Genomic DNA, 17808 nt, shown 5'->3' with positions numbered 1-17808 from the left:
AAAATCAGCACAGCCAGCAGGAGCAGATTTTACCAGAGTTGGCTTTTTTTCCCCTCTTATGATTCCTGAGTTTTGGGGAATCTCTGCTGAAAGTAATTAATTTATGTAATGGGTTAGACTTTTCAGGCTTCATCAGGAGTTAGCATATAATCAGGTGGGAGGCAAATTTACATTTCATAATTGTGGTAATCATTTGCACTTGAAGGCCCTTGCAAAATTAATTTAACACCCAAAGGTTCCCAAACAGCAGAGAATCTTATAGTAAAATATTTTTCCTTTTTTTGGTTTTGTTTTTTTTTTTTATCCATACATTAATGCAAAGAAATTATCTTTGTGGCAATCGAAGACCCATGAGGTAGGTAAACTCAGTACTACATTCACCTAGCGCTAAACCTGATTGAATTTGCAGACCCTATGAGTGGGATTAACCTTTTCTAATTTTAGCCACCTATAAAGCAGCTAAAAGAATATTGCCTCATTTAGGCGCAGCATAATTCATAAAGAAAGGAAAGGAACTTGAGAGTGCAATTCATCCCATCCTAAGGTGGATGGCTGCCATAAGGACGATGAGTTGCCCACCAAAGTTGTCTGTCTGAGTGAGAACTATGGCTTGCACAGTTAAAGCATCTTGTTAATTAATCAGTAATCTTAGATTTGCCTCAGGGATAAAATATGAAGAGGTGCCTATCTGAAGCCACTGATTATCCAAATAGGTAGGTGAAATATTTGGCTTTTAGATGGCTAAAGTAAGGTGAAACAAATCCTGTTTTATACTTTGAAAAAGTGACACTTTGATAGGAATTGTCTCATTATTATGGTTCTACAAATTATGATTCTTAAACATATAAAAAGAAGAAAATATTATCCACTTTATTTCCCCCCCTCCATCTCAGAACATGATTAAAGAAAATTACAATTGCATCGTTGTCTTACATCCTATCTAAACTAAGCTATCCAGGAGAAATTTAAAAACAATATTTATTTACTTATTTATTATTGAAGACTATAGATTTGGTGGGTTTGTAGCAGCAAGTTATTAATGATGCATAAAGTACTGCATCAACGGTTAAAAGACAGAATAATGCCAGTACTTTGCAATTTTTGAAATTATGTTATCATTTATTGTAGATTTAGAAAAGCTAAACCCCAAGTAAAAGTAAACCCAAAGTAAAGCCCAAGAAGCAGGGAGTATTCTACTTGAAAGAGAAAATAAAATAAAAAAAAATACAATTTTTCTTTTTTTATAGATTGTTTTTTACCTTTTTTCATTATTCCTCTGAGTCCTTTTTTGTATGTGCCATCTATAAAGACATATGACTGTAATATGAGTGTTCACAGACCTGTATCTGCTCAGTGGAATAGTTTACGTTATGGTGCATTTTTCCACAAAAAATAGCTATGGGTGTCATCTTTTCTCATGTAGATGAAAGTTTCCTGAGCCACATTTTTCCAGTTGATCCATAGTGGTTCTTACAATGCTACCTTCTTCCATGATTCCAAAATGACCAGTGATTATTGCTCATGCCATACAGAAAGTCAGTTAATTTATGCAACTGAACCAAACCATGCAGAAAGATGTCAAGTGAAAAAAAAAAAAAAAAATTAAAAAAAATCCTCATGATAGGAATAAGTCAGAGAATCTAAGAAATAGTTGTTTGAAGAATGTTCTGATACTCAGCTTCAGATAATTAATACTCATGGCAGCTTTAGAAGTATACCTCAGGGCTATTCGTTGCCCACGTGCTCTGTTCTTGAGCCTCCTAGCATGTGACTAGTCACGTATTATAGAACAGCAGCCTGTTATATAACGTATATATTATTATCTATATTATATATATGTTATATATTAACGTATATTAATTTGCATTATCTGCCAGCTAGAGGAGAAAGGGCTTTCTTCTGTGCCATTTGCTTCAAGTCAAATGACAACTTTCTGAGGGCAATTTCCCATCCTCGTGGAGAGAGTCCTTCATCAGCAGTCACGCTGGTTTGAGGAGACTTCTTGAACAACTGATAACAATACACAGAAGTCTTAAGAAAGACCAAGATGATCCTGTATGTCTGCCATAAATGTCATCCCACTAAGGCACACAAATAAAGGGAGAGAGGCAATTAGTTCTCACAACAAAATATTTCTGTAATATTTAATATGCACAATCTTCCAGTATGAACTTCTGGTCCCAGAAGAGAATAGCAGGGCACTTCTGAGAGTCTCAGGAGACTGAGAAATTCTCTCGCTGTTCACCTTCCTCTTGTTTTCATGGTTCATTATTTCCTAATTTGGAAACATACCATTCCTGCGTATATGGGATATGAGAAGGGAGTATTTTGTTGTTTTCTAGACAGATGATTTTCGTGATCATGGAGAAAGTTTTACATCGTTTGAATATCCTGTGTTCAGAGCAACAGTCTGTTTTCAAGAGCCACAACTCATTCCTTAGGATTAAAGTAGGACTAATTTCCATTGCTTGCTTATAAGAGAAACATACCAATGGAAATGAAATGGACATTTTCTTTCCCTGGATGGTCGCAGAAGATCAGTATTCTTGGTGTTCCTTCCCCCACCCCATTCTCCATGGTCTGCAGTCTGAAGAAGAGTTGTGGTCACATCCGTTTTGTCACTGCTAGGCAAGTGGCCAGTTCAGGAAATAGTTTAATATGTGGACTTCTTGTGAAACTGCATTTGGCAGGGGATTAAAAGGCATCTGCTAAATTGAGTGGAGAATAGGGCTGCCACTTTCAATTTTTAGTAGATGGCACACAACTTTTAATGCTTTTCTCTCCTGTACCTCTTTATCTCTTTGATGTCTATTAGTAGAGAGTCAGGGAGCCCCACCAGCAGTTCTGGAGCCAAGTACAAAATTTGGAAGTGAGACAAAAGGCGTACAAGAGGGACAGAGCATTATAGCACTCTTTCCCAGATTGCAGAAGGAAGGTTGCCCAGAACCGGACGTTAGCTGTATCAGCATTGCTAACTATGCAGGTCTAGGGAGGCATTACCAGATCACAGGCCAAATAATACAGTGTGTCTTGTGTCGACACCTCTGAGGGCTAGATCTTTTTGGAGCAGAATGACCACATCCTTTTCATGTACCACTTGGCTGTGCGTGCACTCTTGATTTTACCTGACCTCTTTTTTTAATGCTTTTTTTTTTTCAGTTTGCAATAATATGAAGGATGCACCATACCCACCAAAATGAACCTAAGGTGCTATGTTGTATGCCCAGGGATGTCAGGAGGATAAAGGGAATGGGGAGCTTTCTAGAGTAATATTGGAAGAGTGTGGAGAATGCCAAAGCTTACACAGTTTCATCCGTACTGTTTTTTCAGAGTGGTCCCTGTAGTAAACTTGTCTATAGAACCACACAGGTTATCTTGGAAAGGACTAGGAGGAGTGATCTGAAACAACTCTGGGAGTAAGCTATTAGTTATGGGTCCAGTGGTCACATTCTTTCCCTAGGCCTTTTGTCTTCAGTGGGCTTGTTATCCATTATCGGTGGATAGCTTTATGAGTGTGTTAAATGCTAGCAGTGCAAATTTAACATATGTTGCCTTTCTTTGGTACCATAGAAAATAAATTTTTTTCAAGCAAAGAGATTCTGCATGTGTCTTTTTGGAAATGCTGCCAGTGCATGATCCTTTTGGGATTCCAGCTTAATTGTTTCTTGATATAGCATGCAGGTATTGACATTTATATTGTGTATTGCATGTGTTTTTTGTGGTGGTTTTCTGGAAGATAGTCAAGTTCAGAGACGAGAATGCATTGAAAAGAGATTTTTAAAATCCAGGCTACATTTTTAAGACACATTTTACATATGAAGAGTGGTTGAAAATATGAGATTATCTTTTGGTTGAGTCAGTCATATTCAAAAGGCACTGAAATTCATCTGTCTACATAAGCAAAAATAGCCTCCTTTATGTCTTACACTCTTTTTCATCATATGTTTTAGTTATTAGCACAGAATCAAAATAGTTTGACAGAGAAACAAATTAAGAGATAAAGGAACTTTAGTTCATAACCTAATGAGTATTTTTCAAAATTGCCTCTTTTAGTGAAGGAATAACGTATGAGGTATGCAAGCTTGTGTGTGTTAAATATGCAAATATAAAAGGAGATACACACACATTTGTCTTGGGTGACTATTAGGTCAACATCAATCTAACTGTAGACATCAAAAAGAAATGTGACATGACTTCCAACTTGCTGAGGTGTATTGTTCAGCTTCTCGTATGTTTTCTTTAAGAGTTCATTATTTTCACCAGAAATTTGTTCTATGTGATAGATTGCATTCATGCAGTTCAAGTTAGATGAATATCTAATTTCCAAACCAGATCTAGTTGCAAGAAAATAAACTCTGGACAAACAAATCTCCAAAGGAGACAGGGTTTGATCTTATGTTCTGCAGGGGAAATTCAGATACAGCTGGTACAGGTCAATAATACAGAAGTTCTAAGTAATAATAATACAGAAGTTTTAAGTAAATATGTCAATAATAAGGAAGTTATTAGTACGTTTTTAACTAAGATAACCAAACTATACAGGTGAAATAGCAAAACTAGTGATGATTGGTGTAATAGACCAGATTCTTGAGCTAGACACCATCAGATCCCTCAATAGGAAATTAAGTGAGAGGCACTTTCTTGGCATGATTCATCTCCCCATAAATGTTTTGGCATGATTCATCTTCCCCAAAACATCTAAAATAGGTCAGGTGAATCATGCCTTTAACATCCCCATGACTTTCTACTGTTCAGAAGAAGAGAATATGGTATTTAGCTGAGATGAATCATCACCGTATACACTTGTGTGATAGGTGTGATAAACTGATGTGATCTTTTGCTGCCTTCTTCCTTGTGGGTTTTGGATTTGGCATTGGCATTGTTTAGTAAACATCACGGCTTTCATCATTATTGACATGCATACGTTCAAGATTATATATGAACTGAACAGTATAAATTGGAAGGCTCCATAATGAACTTTATACTTTGCATTGCAGAGGTAAAATGTGTATTAATAGTTGACATCGACTTGGCAGCAGGAGTTGCAAAAAAGCGCTTAGCAAAGCATCTACAGCAAAAGGCTATTGGCACCGCTAGTAAAGCTGTATAGTAAAAGCAGATAGTGTACTGATTATACTCATGATCTCTCTGAAAGAAAAAAAAAATGTAGCATTTAAAAAGGCAAAATATCTTTTGTATATATTTGGAAAGAATTTGGTGAAAGTTAAAGAGCATTAAGAGATAAAGCTTAAGAGAATAATTTCATGAACCCATATTTACGTAATTATTCATACAACAGTAAACATAATTGATTTATGTTTAAATCTAACATCTATTGTTCTTTGGTCCATTGAGTGAGCTCTAACTAAACATTAATAGTCATTAAAAAGCATCTTGCCAAACAAAATCAGAAAATAATGTGAGATAATCTCATGAAAAAAAATGGATTGCTATTAAAGAACAGGATTTCAAAAATTTTCGTAGATGCTGTCTTGACAACATACATAGACTCTATAAAGAAATCCAGACTATATAAAGAAATCCAGGTTTTGACTTCTTGTTCAATGGTGCCATGAGGCCAGAAAGCTGGACTGAAAAATCATATGGGATTTCCCCTTGGTCAGGGCCATTCTACCAGATACAAGCTACAAGTGCAGTAGCTCCCCCAGAAAGTACAGGGAGAAACATCCCTCTGCCAGGTGGGGTGTTTGTTGGTGGTTTTTTTTGTGTGTGTTTGTGGGTTTTTGTTTGTTTGTTTGTTTTTCTACAGATATGCTCAGTGAGGTTATAGTCAGCAGTCTTACCTGAGTGCATGGGAACCTTATAATAAACAGTATGTAATGGGTTTTTACCTTTTCCATAGTAAAAGCTGCTCTGTTAAAACAGCTTGAATGAACATCATGGAGCGTATCCAGAAATTTCACCTCAAGAGCTTCTGTTGCAGGCTTGAATAACTGCACAAAAACGTGTAAGAGCATTAGTGGGGAGCAAGCAGAATGCAAGCAAAGGGGATTAGTCTGATTTTGTCCTTCAGCTGTGTCTGCATTCAAAAGTGTGTATGAATTGGGAGTAGAGCTAAAGGCAGGTGCCAAAACTACTAGCACCAATGGATCATTTAACATGTATTGTTTAGTTTCTAAAGAATGGGTTACGAGTTGGTGTATGAATTGTATTAAAATCAGGAGTAAGAAAGGGTGCGTCAAAATAAAGTGGACTATTCTGATCCATATCAATATTTGATCCTAAGATGTTATCATCAAAAGCAGTTACACCACATATTCTGTACATCTGCAATAAAAAAGTCATTCTAGAAACAATTTATTTTTCCTGAGACTTCCTTAGTGTTGAAATATCTTCTGAATTTCACTTAAATTTGGTAAGTTTATATACTAAAACTATGTCTTCTAACCAGTGTAGAGAACTGGATTTTTATGTTGTTGCTGACAGGTGCTATTTTCCTCTTGTAATTGGGAAAGAGCATATTTGTCTGTCTGATTATCCACCTCCTGAGAGTTTCTGTCTTCTCAAGTTAGAAATGGTACACTTATTAACCTGTCTGAAACTTGAAAGTGCATACTTCAAATTCATTCATTTTTACAGCATTCTGCAAAGTAGATACTGAAATATAGGGCATAAACCAAAATGGTTTTGCATCACCTATTTTAAGCAGAATTTTGCACATAACAGTAATCACTAATAGTCTAATAGTGATTAGGTCACTAATCACTAATATACCAGAGTTATGCAGAGGGACATACAGTTTTTCTTCTTGATATCCAAGAACTATCTTCAACATAATACAGAACCAGTCATAAACTTAATAATTTCTGTATCTTCCATGGAAAATGTGGATGTTTGTTTAAGAAATGCAGCCTTAAAGGACGTATTTTCCTTCTCTTTCTATCTCAATAAAAATCAAGTGAAGCAAAGTGAAGTGAAAGATAAAAAATGCATCTAATCCCTTACCAAACTCCTTGGACACTTTTTGAAACCCATGACATGTAGTCATATGTTAAGTAAACAAACTCCTCACATTTCTTTGACTGACTGCTGTGACGATTTTCAGTGTGGAATTCCTCGGACTAACAGATGCAGGAATTCACCAAACCTCAACCAACACTTAGAAGAAAGCTGCCAAATTAAATATTCAGTGATACAAAATGAATATATTTACTTGTTTGATGTGCAAGAAATGTTGCTCTGTAGTGTTGCATCTGCTAGAACCTGATTGTCATTTCACTTTAACCCATATAAATCAAAAACCATCTCACTGAAGCTGAGTGAGTATTGCCAGCATAAAACTGGGATAAGTGGGGAAAAAAAAAAAAAAAAAAAAAACAACCAAAAATCAAGTTCTAAACTTTCAGCTATAAAGACAAAAACTTCACCTGGTGACAGTCATCATCATAGTTTTATGGAAGTCTTCCTGAGGTTGTTCTGTCTCTTCATGTGTAATTCTTCTGTGATTCCCTGATAATTACTTTTTATAAAGCTGGCACGTAAAGTCACGATGCTCAGGCAAGCCTCTGGAAATCAAGTATATACTTTCCTTCATTCTAAGAAAAACACGCTCCCAGCTGTGCAGAAGGAAAGAGGATTTGCATAAGTATATTAGAATTTTCTCATTTATCTACCATTAAGACCACTTTGTAGAAGCATGATCATCTGGGCTCTTTATTCATATAAATAGCAGTATTGTATTATGTTTGATGACACTTCCTCCTAATACCCGTTCCTCGCAAAAGGGATTCACCCTGACTAAATGTAGATCTTTATATCCGAGTGATTTGTTCTAACATCCCGTTATAGTCCAGGGAGAGGAACAAGCACTTCCAGAGAGCAGTTCATCTCAACCAAAAGCAGTCATCTGAAGTCAGACAGATGAATCATGCCTTAGAAGTGCGTGTTTCTCTCACCTGGCTTTTAGGGAGCTTCAGGTGACTAGCTCACATGTTTAGGTTTGAAGTTATATGAGATGAATTTCACCCTTCTAATTAGTTAATTTTCTGATCCTCCTAACTCAACATTATTCTGATATACTTACAAATTTCCCTTTTCAAAAAATACCATTTTCATACATCTGAGATGACTTGCCGTCCTTATTTATTGTGGCAAATGTGCAAAAATGCATATCATAAATCATTACCAATTTAATGTCCTTTTGCAAACCATGCACAACATTTTATGTCAAGAGATTTTCAAACTACTTCATTATATGATACTAGTTTTAAAGCTGTGGTCCCACGGAGTGTTCTGCTTGCCACACTGAGCATATTTCATTCCAAGGTAGTAAGCAATATATTCAGAATTTAGAAATGTTTCCCTCCAACCAAAAAGCCTTGCCTGTGAAATAATAATGCAAAATCAGAGAGAAGGCGAACAGAAAAAGAGGTTTTGGTAGACCTCTATTTATTGCCAGTTATTTCTTTTCCTGGCACCATACAAAACAATCTGCTCTTATTGGTTTCAAAATGGCAAGATGAACGGCCCTGTAATCATCACTATTAAAAGGGTAACAACAGACTGAAAAAGAAAAAAAAAAAAATAACCGTTTGGGGAGAAAAGTGGAATCAGTGATTATAACTATGTAAAATAATAGCGATGTGATAGTCATTCATGTGATTATTATCCATTCATTCATTCATATCACAGTTGTTCAATATTAAAATATCATTTATCAAGGTATGATTAAATACATTCCAATTAAAACTTAAGAGTATGTTAAATAACAGATTCTAAGGCTAGATATTTTTAAATTAACAGTAGCAAGTTTCACTGGAAAGTTTAAAAAGAATTTTCTGAACTGTTGATGATTTTCATTAAGTTATAAAAATTAATGAAGCTCCACAGAACTGGAAAAAAGATAAATTTATTCCAACATTTTATAAAAAACAAATACAAGACTAGTGTCAGATCAGCTGAACATGAGTTCTGTTGCAGTGTTGGGCCTGTTCTTGAATGTGTAAATAGGAAAATGGAGAAGGAAAAGAAAAAAAACAACAAACAACTGGATTTGTTGATTCAGAAAGCAAATTCTACATGGCAAAATAGTCAGTAGCAAGATTATTAAGAAAAGATTAACACTGAGTGATGTTATTAAGTAGATTATAAAATAAGAATTAGAAGTACAATTACCAATTCAGACTAGTGAAAAGATGAAGCACAATCGTGAGAGAAATTCATCTCACCTGGCTTTGGGACATGTTGTTCCCGATTCTTCAGCATATTGCATTTTCAATTTTTTTTTTTTTTTTTTTAAAGAAAACTGGTTAACTTTGGAGTGAGTTTCTTAGGAGTCCACACAATTTCATTATAGGCAAAACGGAGAGGACACTTTATGTATGGATCTGAGAGAATTTGCTGTTTCTCTGATTGGTGTTTGAACAGCCTTTCAAAGTGCAACAGTTCTTTTTAGTGTAATTGTAGTGATGCTTTTGACCTAATGCTTATGAACCAAATTATCTATGGTTGCTAATTCCTATTAATATTTCAAATTAAACTGTCATACACCAACTTCCTAGTGTCTGTGCTTTTCTCTGGTGCTATGCTCAGACCTCCTGTCCATTGCTCATATCAGTCATCAATGCTGAGCTCTCCACTGGGAGTAGTGTGATGCTGCTGGTGAAGGTTTCTTCCATGATGGTCTTGGGCCCTCTCAGCATTAATTTTATTTGCTTCAAAGCTGTATTTGCTAATGGGGTGTACACTACCCTTGGGCTTTATTACACCATGATTACTTAATTTTTTTTGTCCTCTGTGTAATATTTGAAATTGCAAAAAGCTAAAAAAAAAAACCCCAAAACTCCACAACTTAAAAAAAAGATTACAGTATAACTAAACCAAACTCAAAATCACAGGATACACAAGAAACTCCTGACATCTGAGTATCTGAGTAATTTGCCTTTGAACACGGAGCAACTTAGGCAATGGTCAAGTGATTCTAAATCAAGTTTCCTAAATATTTTGTTTCAAATAGAGCTAAAGTAAATTCAAGACCAAACAAGACCTGACAAACTCTGAAGTCTGTTATGAGTAGTTATGGCTGTAAAGCCTGAGGTGCATCACTAACACTTGGCACCACAAAGTCAGTTGGGCTACAGGTTTACTCTGTTCTACCTGTTTTCTTACTGACTTCAGTGGTGAATCTATAATCTATGAAATGGATTAATTTGAAATATGTGTTAATGAGGAGCAGTTTTAGCGAGTCCCAAATATCTTCTGCTGGAACTTATCCTTTTGATCTCTCTCCCATGTAACCTTCACAGGCAATGCCCTAATGAGTTCATTCCTTATAATTCATTTATATGTCTTGAAGACTTTATTCTTCCAGCTCATTTTTCTGATATGATAAATGATTAGGGGATTTGGCAGTATACCTGGCACTGTGTACTAGTATGCAGTTAAGGATAATTACACTGAATTTCCCACATATATGTATTTCCCTATTTGGTATATTTTAAACAAAGATTTTATGTGTGTAATACTGAGTGGATTAATTTCTTTTCCATAATTATTCTTTTCCATAATTTTTGAAGGCTTTTTGTTTGCTAGGCTGTAAACTGTACCTGAGACATTCCCTTTGACTCCAATAGGCCAATGTATGCAAGACACACTTGATTGGACTATAAATCTTTTGTAGAGAGAGTTTGATGCTTTTGGATTATTTGAGCTGCCCATAAACAGGAGGAAAGCATATGAGATCACTGAACATTAACAGCAACTGTCAACAGGCTCATACTTCCCCACAGAATTTTCCAAATCATAATAAATTCCTAATATTACTAGGTTTTTCAGCTTTTGCTTGGATTCAATTATCTGGATTCCTGTATATTATGGGCTGATATTTAAGGTGATCCAGACTCATCAGTTTTGGATCCCCTCTGGACTGTGAAAGGCATTCCTGCTAAATACATACTTGAACTATGGACATAGTATTTAACCTGTCTGGTTATAATTTATTGAGTTCCATATCTTACCCTGAATAAGTGTGAATTAATTTATAGTATGTAATGTAGGCTGGTGATTAATACTGAATTATAAGACTTCACAACTTGTTGGCTTACTACTAATACTGGATTTTTAATTTATTAGACCATCTTTGTGTTAAGTGCTATAGATGTTTCACAAGTTAATACTCAGAATTTAGACCATGCATTTTCTCATTTAGCAGCTTGTATAGACCATTTGTCTTTATGAAGAAAGGGTAAACTTAAGAAAATACATTTGCTTTTATAACAACATGATTCCATATAAATTTGTTTTAAATTAATTTTCTAACGTACCTGTAGTAGAAAGACACTTCACCAAAACTATTAAGGATGAGAATTGTGGGGCTGGTTTAAAATCCAATCCAAATTCTGTTTTATTCAGTACAATATTTCCATTAAACTTTATTAATGTCCAGGAATAAAAAAAACAAGATTTCTTTTTTGGTTCTCTTTATGCGTTGTTCTAGTAAACAGGGCATATGCATACCTTTTTATCGTCTTTTAAAGCCAATAATTCACTGGATCAATCACTACATTGTGGTATCTTTATAATTTAGAAATACCTGTGGCTCTCAAGAAGAGAAAGGTTAAAGGAAGTGAATGAAAGATTGCAAATCTTTTAAAGCAATGGCCTGATAGTTATTTTACATCATTTTGTGATCACTTAAATACAATATTAGCATCAAAAAATGTATATATGTACTGATATGAAGAATCAGCTGAATAAATGCAATACATGGACCAAAAAAGTACTCATGTCCATTTTTTCCTAGCCTTATGTATTTTTCCTTCTTAGCAAAACCAGGAAGAGAGATATTACTGTTCTTTCAAAAAATTAATAGGTTAATATATTGACAGCCCTGATTTTTGACTTAGGAGTGTACAAATCATAATTTTAAGTGTAGCAAAAGAAAAATAAAAATTGACATGTCACCCATAGTAAATAGTAGACATTCACAATAGTGCTGCAAAAGGTATCCATAGGATCATCATAGAATCATAGAATGGTTTAGGTTAGAAAGGACCTTGAAGATCATCAAGTTCCAACCCCCCTGCCATAGGCAGGGACACCTCCCACTAGACCACGTTGCCCAAGGCCACGTCCAGCCTGGTCTTGAACACTGCCAGGGATGGGGCCTCAACAACTTCTCTGGGCAACCTATTCCAGTGCCTTACAACCCTCAAAGTGAAAAATTTTTTCCTAATGTTTAATCTGAACCTGCCCTCTTCCAGTTTAAAGCCAGTCCCCTCGTCCTATCGCTACATGCCCTAGTAAAAAGTCCTTCCCCAGCTCTCCTGTAGGCCCCCTTTAGGTACTGGAAGGCTGCAATAAGATTTCCCTGGAGCCTTCTCTTCTCCAGGCTGAACTGCCCCAACTCTTTCAGCCTCTCCTCATAGGAGAGGTGCTCCAGCCCTCGGATCACCCTCGTGGCCCTCCTCTGGACACGCTCCAGCAGGTCCATGTCCTTTTTCTGTTGGGGACTCCAGAGCTGGATGCAGTACTCCATGTGGGGTCTCACAAAAGTGGAGTAGAGGGGCAGAATCACCTCCTTTGACCTGCTGGCCACACTTCTTCTGATGCAGCCCAGGATACGGTTGGCCTGGTGGGCTGTGATCGCACATTGCTGGCTCATGTTGAGCTTCTCGTCAATCAGCACACCCAGGTCCCTCTCCTCAGGGCTGCTCTCCACCCCCTCCCTGCCGAGCCTGTATTTATGCTTGGGATTGCCCTGACTCAGATATAGGACCTTGCACTTGGCCTTGTTGAATTTCATGAGGTTAGCTTGGGCCCACCTCTCCAGCCTATCCAGGTCCCTCTGGATGGAATCCCTCCCCTCCAGCGTGTCTACCTCACCAAACAGCTTGGTATCATTGGCAAACTTGCTGAGGGTGCACTTGACCCCACTGTCCATGTTGCCGACAAAGATGTTGAACAGGACAGGTCCCAGTACCGACCCCTGAGGAATGCCACTCGTCACTCTGCTCTCCACTTGGACATCGAGCCGTTGACCGCAACTCTTGGAGTGTGACCGTCCAGCCAGTTCTTTATCCACCAAGTGGTCCATTTGTCGAATCCATGTTTCTTCAATTTAGAGACCAGGATATCGTGTGGGACAGTGTCAAACGCTTTGCACAAGTCCAGGTAGATGACATCAGTTGATCTTCCCTTGTCCACTGCTGCTGTAACCCCTTTGTAGAAGGCCACCAAATTTGTCATGCATGACTTGCCCTTGGTGAAGCCATGCTGGCTGTCACCAATCACCTCCTTGTTTTCTGTGTGTCTCAGCAGAGTTTCCAGGAGGATCTGCTCCATGATCGTGCCAGGTGCAGAGGTGAGACTGACTGGCCTGAGTTTCCTGGGTCTTCCTTATTTCCCTAATATGTTGTATAGTGGTCACTACCAAGGTCTCATAAAGGGTGGAGATAACAGGCACTGAGCCTGCAGATTAAAAAATCATTTAATAGCAATAAAAAAAGCTTGTCTGGCTCATCTTGGTTATATTTAAGATGTCTTTTATATGTATTGGGTTTATACTGATTGAAAACTCACCACTTCTTTTATGTGGCTGAATTATTAAGACTGATGATATTATTCTGGGCCTATAGACTTATGAGATAGAGAAACACATTGTTAAATCTATGATACACTTGCATTATTGAACCAGCATAAATTGATTTGTCATTGAAGTCTCTGAAAGTGTTGTAAATGACATAGATTGCCATCATGAGGTGTTCACAGGAGCTGTTCAATATTGAAATTAAACATAGGTCTGCTTTGCTGTCTGTCATTCTTCAAGCTGTCCGAGAGCAAAACAAATCTCTGGAATAGCTTTGGTGGTTATAAAGTAGTAAACATTCCAGTAGAATAAACCTGATTAACAAATTTTGTAAGAAATCCTGAAATGACAATTAAACAGCATGATGCAGAATGGTAAACACAAGTGGCCAGTATTATCATATGCTGTTTAGAAAAGCAGAAATAGTCAATAAATCATGCAGTTGATTATTGTACTCATTCATCTGTGGGTTGCTGGGGCACTAGCAATGTAATTCAATCTTGAAGGTTTGTTATTGTTTAGACCACATTGTAAAATCTATTGATTATCCATGTGCAGCATGATTTATTCTTTCATTTAATATTTGTGCTCTTGGTAATAGGATACTGCAGCCATGGATTGTAACAGACATTTTAGATCACATTCTTTATGGTTTTCATCTAGGAAAAAGTAATAATAAAAAATTGAGAAGGGCCATAAAAACCTTATTCATGTCATTCTAAAGAGATTATTATAACATCGTTATTTTACTAACATTACCTACTTTAATAAATTTCATCTGAAGCACTGGCAAAATTCGTGTAAAAGACTGAATCTACAGTTACAAAAATAGCCGTTTTCCTAGGAGGCTTTAATATTCTTCACACTTTATTATTTTAAGCCATCTAAACCAAGAATCAATTTGACTTAAAGTTTTGTCTGTTATTCTGGCTGCTCCAGGCTTTTATATGAAGGGTTCTTGAATCAGTGATAACTGGGTATCTAGACTTCAGTTCAGTCGTCTAGGCACAGCCATCTACCACCATTTTAAATGCAAAGCATCCACACAAAGCCTGCAGATGTGACACAGGACCTGCAGGATACTCATGGCCTTCTGAACTGGCAGATACACGACATCTACCATTGGAAATGGTACTAAACACTGTTGGCAACTAAATAAAGCCTCCACAGTAGGATTGTGCTTTCTTTACGTTTCTTGTTCTCTCTAACAAAAATGAGACATAAGGTACAGTAGGGTATTTAGGGCTCTAATTTAGCTGTCCATGCATATGCAACACGGTGTGAGCTAGGTGTCCAAACTGCCTTTATAGCTGGTGGAGACCTCATCCTCCGTTCAGTTGCCTTAAAGTGGGCATCTTGATCAATCTAATATGCCCTATGTGGTATGTTGTGTCTCATCTGCTGCTCCAGGACATGGGTCTCCCATACACATGTGCACTCCTACGGACACAGGGCACAGGGCAGTTGTCGCAGGTACGATCTGGCATGAGGTGCTAAGGTTGAGACAAGTCACAGAGCCGGTGGTGATGCAGGCAGCTGTGGTCTACAGAGTTACTCAGTTGGCACTTGTGCGTGTCAACTCATGGGATAAAGTGAAGAGGCTTTGCTGTATTGAATAGGTCTCCATTGGTGGGAGCCTAGCTCCATGCAGGGCCCTGACTCCAGGAGTATGACTGTTGAAACAAATCAAACCCTTTGCTTAATCACTGTGATATTTGGCAGGTATGAATGCTTTTAGTGAAATTCACTTTGGGAGAGATGCATATATGTAGATGCCATAGCAATGAAAAAAAAAAATAATAGAAAAATGAGATACACTTTCCTACCCTTTACTGTGGGTAGTCAACATTTTTTTCTTACTTATGTGAATGTTAGAGGAATGGAAAACAGAGTGAGAAAAATCAGCCTTAAGGGTGGTGTGAAATATGAAGCTAGGAGTTAATAGATAATAGATTGCAGAGGAATAGAGGTAACAACTCTGATTTATAAGCATCTATCTCTTTTTTATTGGAGAAAACAAAGAATGCATAGAACATATAAGCAGATTCATTTAATATGTCTTGTCTGGGATCTTTTCACAAGATGTTCAATTTCAGACCCATTGAAATCAGTGATAATCATTTCACTGACCTGAACAAGCTTTTTTCAGAATAAAAGACATTTATTCTTATGCATATATATATTAAAGATGTGATAGCCAACCTTTTTTTTATATTAAAATTATTCTGAGTCTTTTACTATTTCTTTCAGTCAGTGACTTAACATCAGGCTTCAGATTGCTTTAGTAGTTGCCTGATATAGTTTGACACTGATTCTGCCTATTTTTAGCTGTTTGGACAGTATTAACTGTACTTTATGCTTCTCCTTACTTATACAGTCCCATTAAAAAATGTTGGTTTGGTACCAGCTCCTTCCTTTGGAAGACTAGAAGGCAAAACTGCTTGATCTTTTAAAAGTTAAGTTTTAGTGGAATGGAAGAGTTGTTTCAATTATTTAATGTTACTTTTGCCCGTCCATTTAGGATGGTAGTAGGAATGGCTTGAAGCAGAGTGACTGAGAGCATTTAACTTTCTATTGCATGTTGCTAAATGAGTTGTGAGATCGGAGAGCTAATGTGTATATATATATGTAGACAGATACAGTAGGGCTTTCTTGTATTTTGTAACTTAATAACTCAGCTTACAATGGATTTCCTTTTATTTTTTTTTTTTTTTTTGACTGGGTTTAATATATCCTGCCAAGAAAACATGGATTATTAATTGTGTTGTAACATGACTTGTAAGATTTTTACCTATATACATAAGACAGTTGTCACAGTTTGTGAGAATTTTGTCTCTTTGTAAATTCTAATGCAAAAATGCATTCAGGAAAAATGTAAGAAGTCATGATGTAATTGTTTTCAATTCCAACTCTAATTTTATATTTTTTAAACATTAAAAATAATGAACTTTTTTTTGTTGTTAATACAGAAACCTTTGAAACGCTTATCAGACTGGCTGAGAATTACACAAGCACACTTTTCTGCAATGTGCATAGAAACATGGCTGCTGAGGCTACTACACACGTGCAGGAGTTTTTCACAGATGTTGGACTCTTCATTTTTGGCACAGACGTTAGCACAGGGGAATTTGTCAACAGATTTTTTGACACCCTGTTCCCAGTAGTCTACAACCACGTGATTAACCCTGGCCTGACTGACATTTCACTGGAATATGCGGAGTGCCTCCAAATGGCGAGAAGAGACATCAGGCCCTTTGGTAACATTCCTGAAAAGGCCATAGGACAAATGGGAAGATCACTGTTACCCAGCCGGACTTTCTTGCAGGCTCTGAATTTGGGGATTGAAGTGATCAATACAACAGATCATCTGCATTTCTCTAAAGACTGCAGCAGAGCTTTGCTGAGAATGCAGTACTGTCCCCATTGCCAAGGGCTGACTTTAAGTAAGCCCTGTATGGGCTACTGCCTCAATGTCATCCGCGGCTGCTTGGCTAACATGGCAGAAGTTGACCTCCATTGGCGGGGATATATTCAGTCCCTGGAGGAGCTCTCGAGCGCCATGAGTGGGACCTACGACATTGAGCACGTGCTTCTAAACTTCCATTCCCTTGTTAATGACGCGCTGGTACAGGCTCGTATCAACGGACCAGAATTATCTGAGCAGGTAAGAAGCTGTTTTTATCCACCACGCTTGGTGTAAACATGACACTAAGAAAAGTGACACTGATATTTAATATTTGTTTGGCCATTTTTATGGTGATGAACACATTTGTATCCATGTTCAGCTTTATTCGACAATGCATTTTTTCCAGCACTGCTAGTTTTTATATTAATCATGCACACGACCTGCTAATTTCCCATATTCTATTCCCAAGTTTAACGTCAAGCGGAGATTTAACATTTTGGCAGCATTTACAGTAAACGCTTTTCAAAATGAAAAGAATTATTGTGTGGAATTTATCTTTTCCAATTTCCCATGAAGCCACAGCTTTTTTCAAAATTTTCCTGAGTGAAAATTTTTATTGCACAATCCAATAGAAACTTCTATTCTTTCCCCCTTTTTATTTAGAAGTTAACATTTTCAGGAGATGCACTGAATAGCTTTAGGTTTAACTTTACAACTGTGCCTGTTAAGTTCTACTGAACAAAGGTGAACAATAGAATGTGTCATTAAGTTTGGAAGCTTAAAATATTATCGAGAAGAAAGTAAATTATCTGGTGAAAAGCTAATTCCACAAATATTCTGTAAAACCAGAATTGAA

At 36.9% G+C, this 17808-nt stretch overlaps 1 protein-coding gene across 1 annotated transcript in view; it reads left to right on the top strand.

Moving 5' to 3' along the window:
* GPC5 (glypican 5) overlaps nt 1–17808 on the top strand; it is a gene marked incomplete at both ends in the record, with an annotated part of 765009 nt that overhangs the window by 108521 nt on the left and 638680 nt on the right. The window contains one exon of the mRNA XM_082480394.1: nt 16516–17210. Coding sequence (XP_082336520.1) covers nt 16516–17210 — 695 coding nt within the window. The remainder of the gene's footprint in view (nt 1–16515; nt 17211–17808) is intronic.

Source organism: Vanellus vanellus (assembly GCF_965231255.1).
Source record: "Vanellus vanellus genome assembly, chromosome: 1".
Taxonomy (NCBI): Eukaryota; Metazoa; Chordata; class Aves; order Charadriiformes; family Charadriidae; genus Vanellus; species Vanellus vanellus.
Note: the sequence above shows the minus strand (reverse complement) of the source record. Positions and strands in the feature narration are given on the sequence as shown.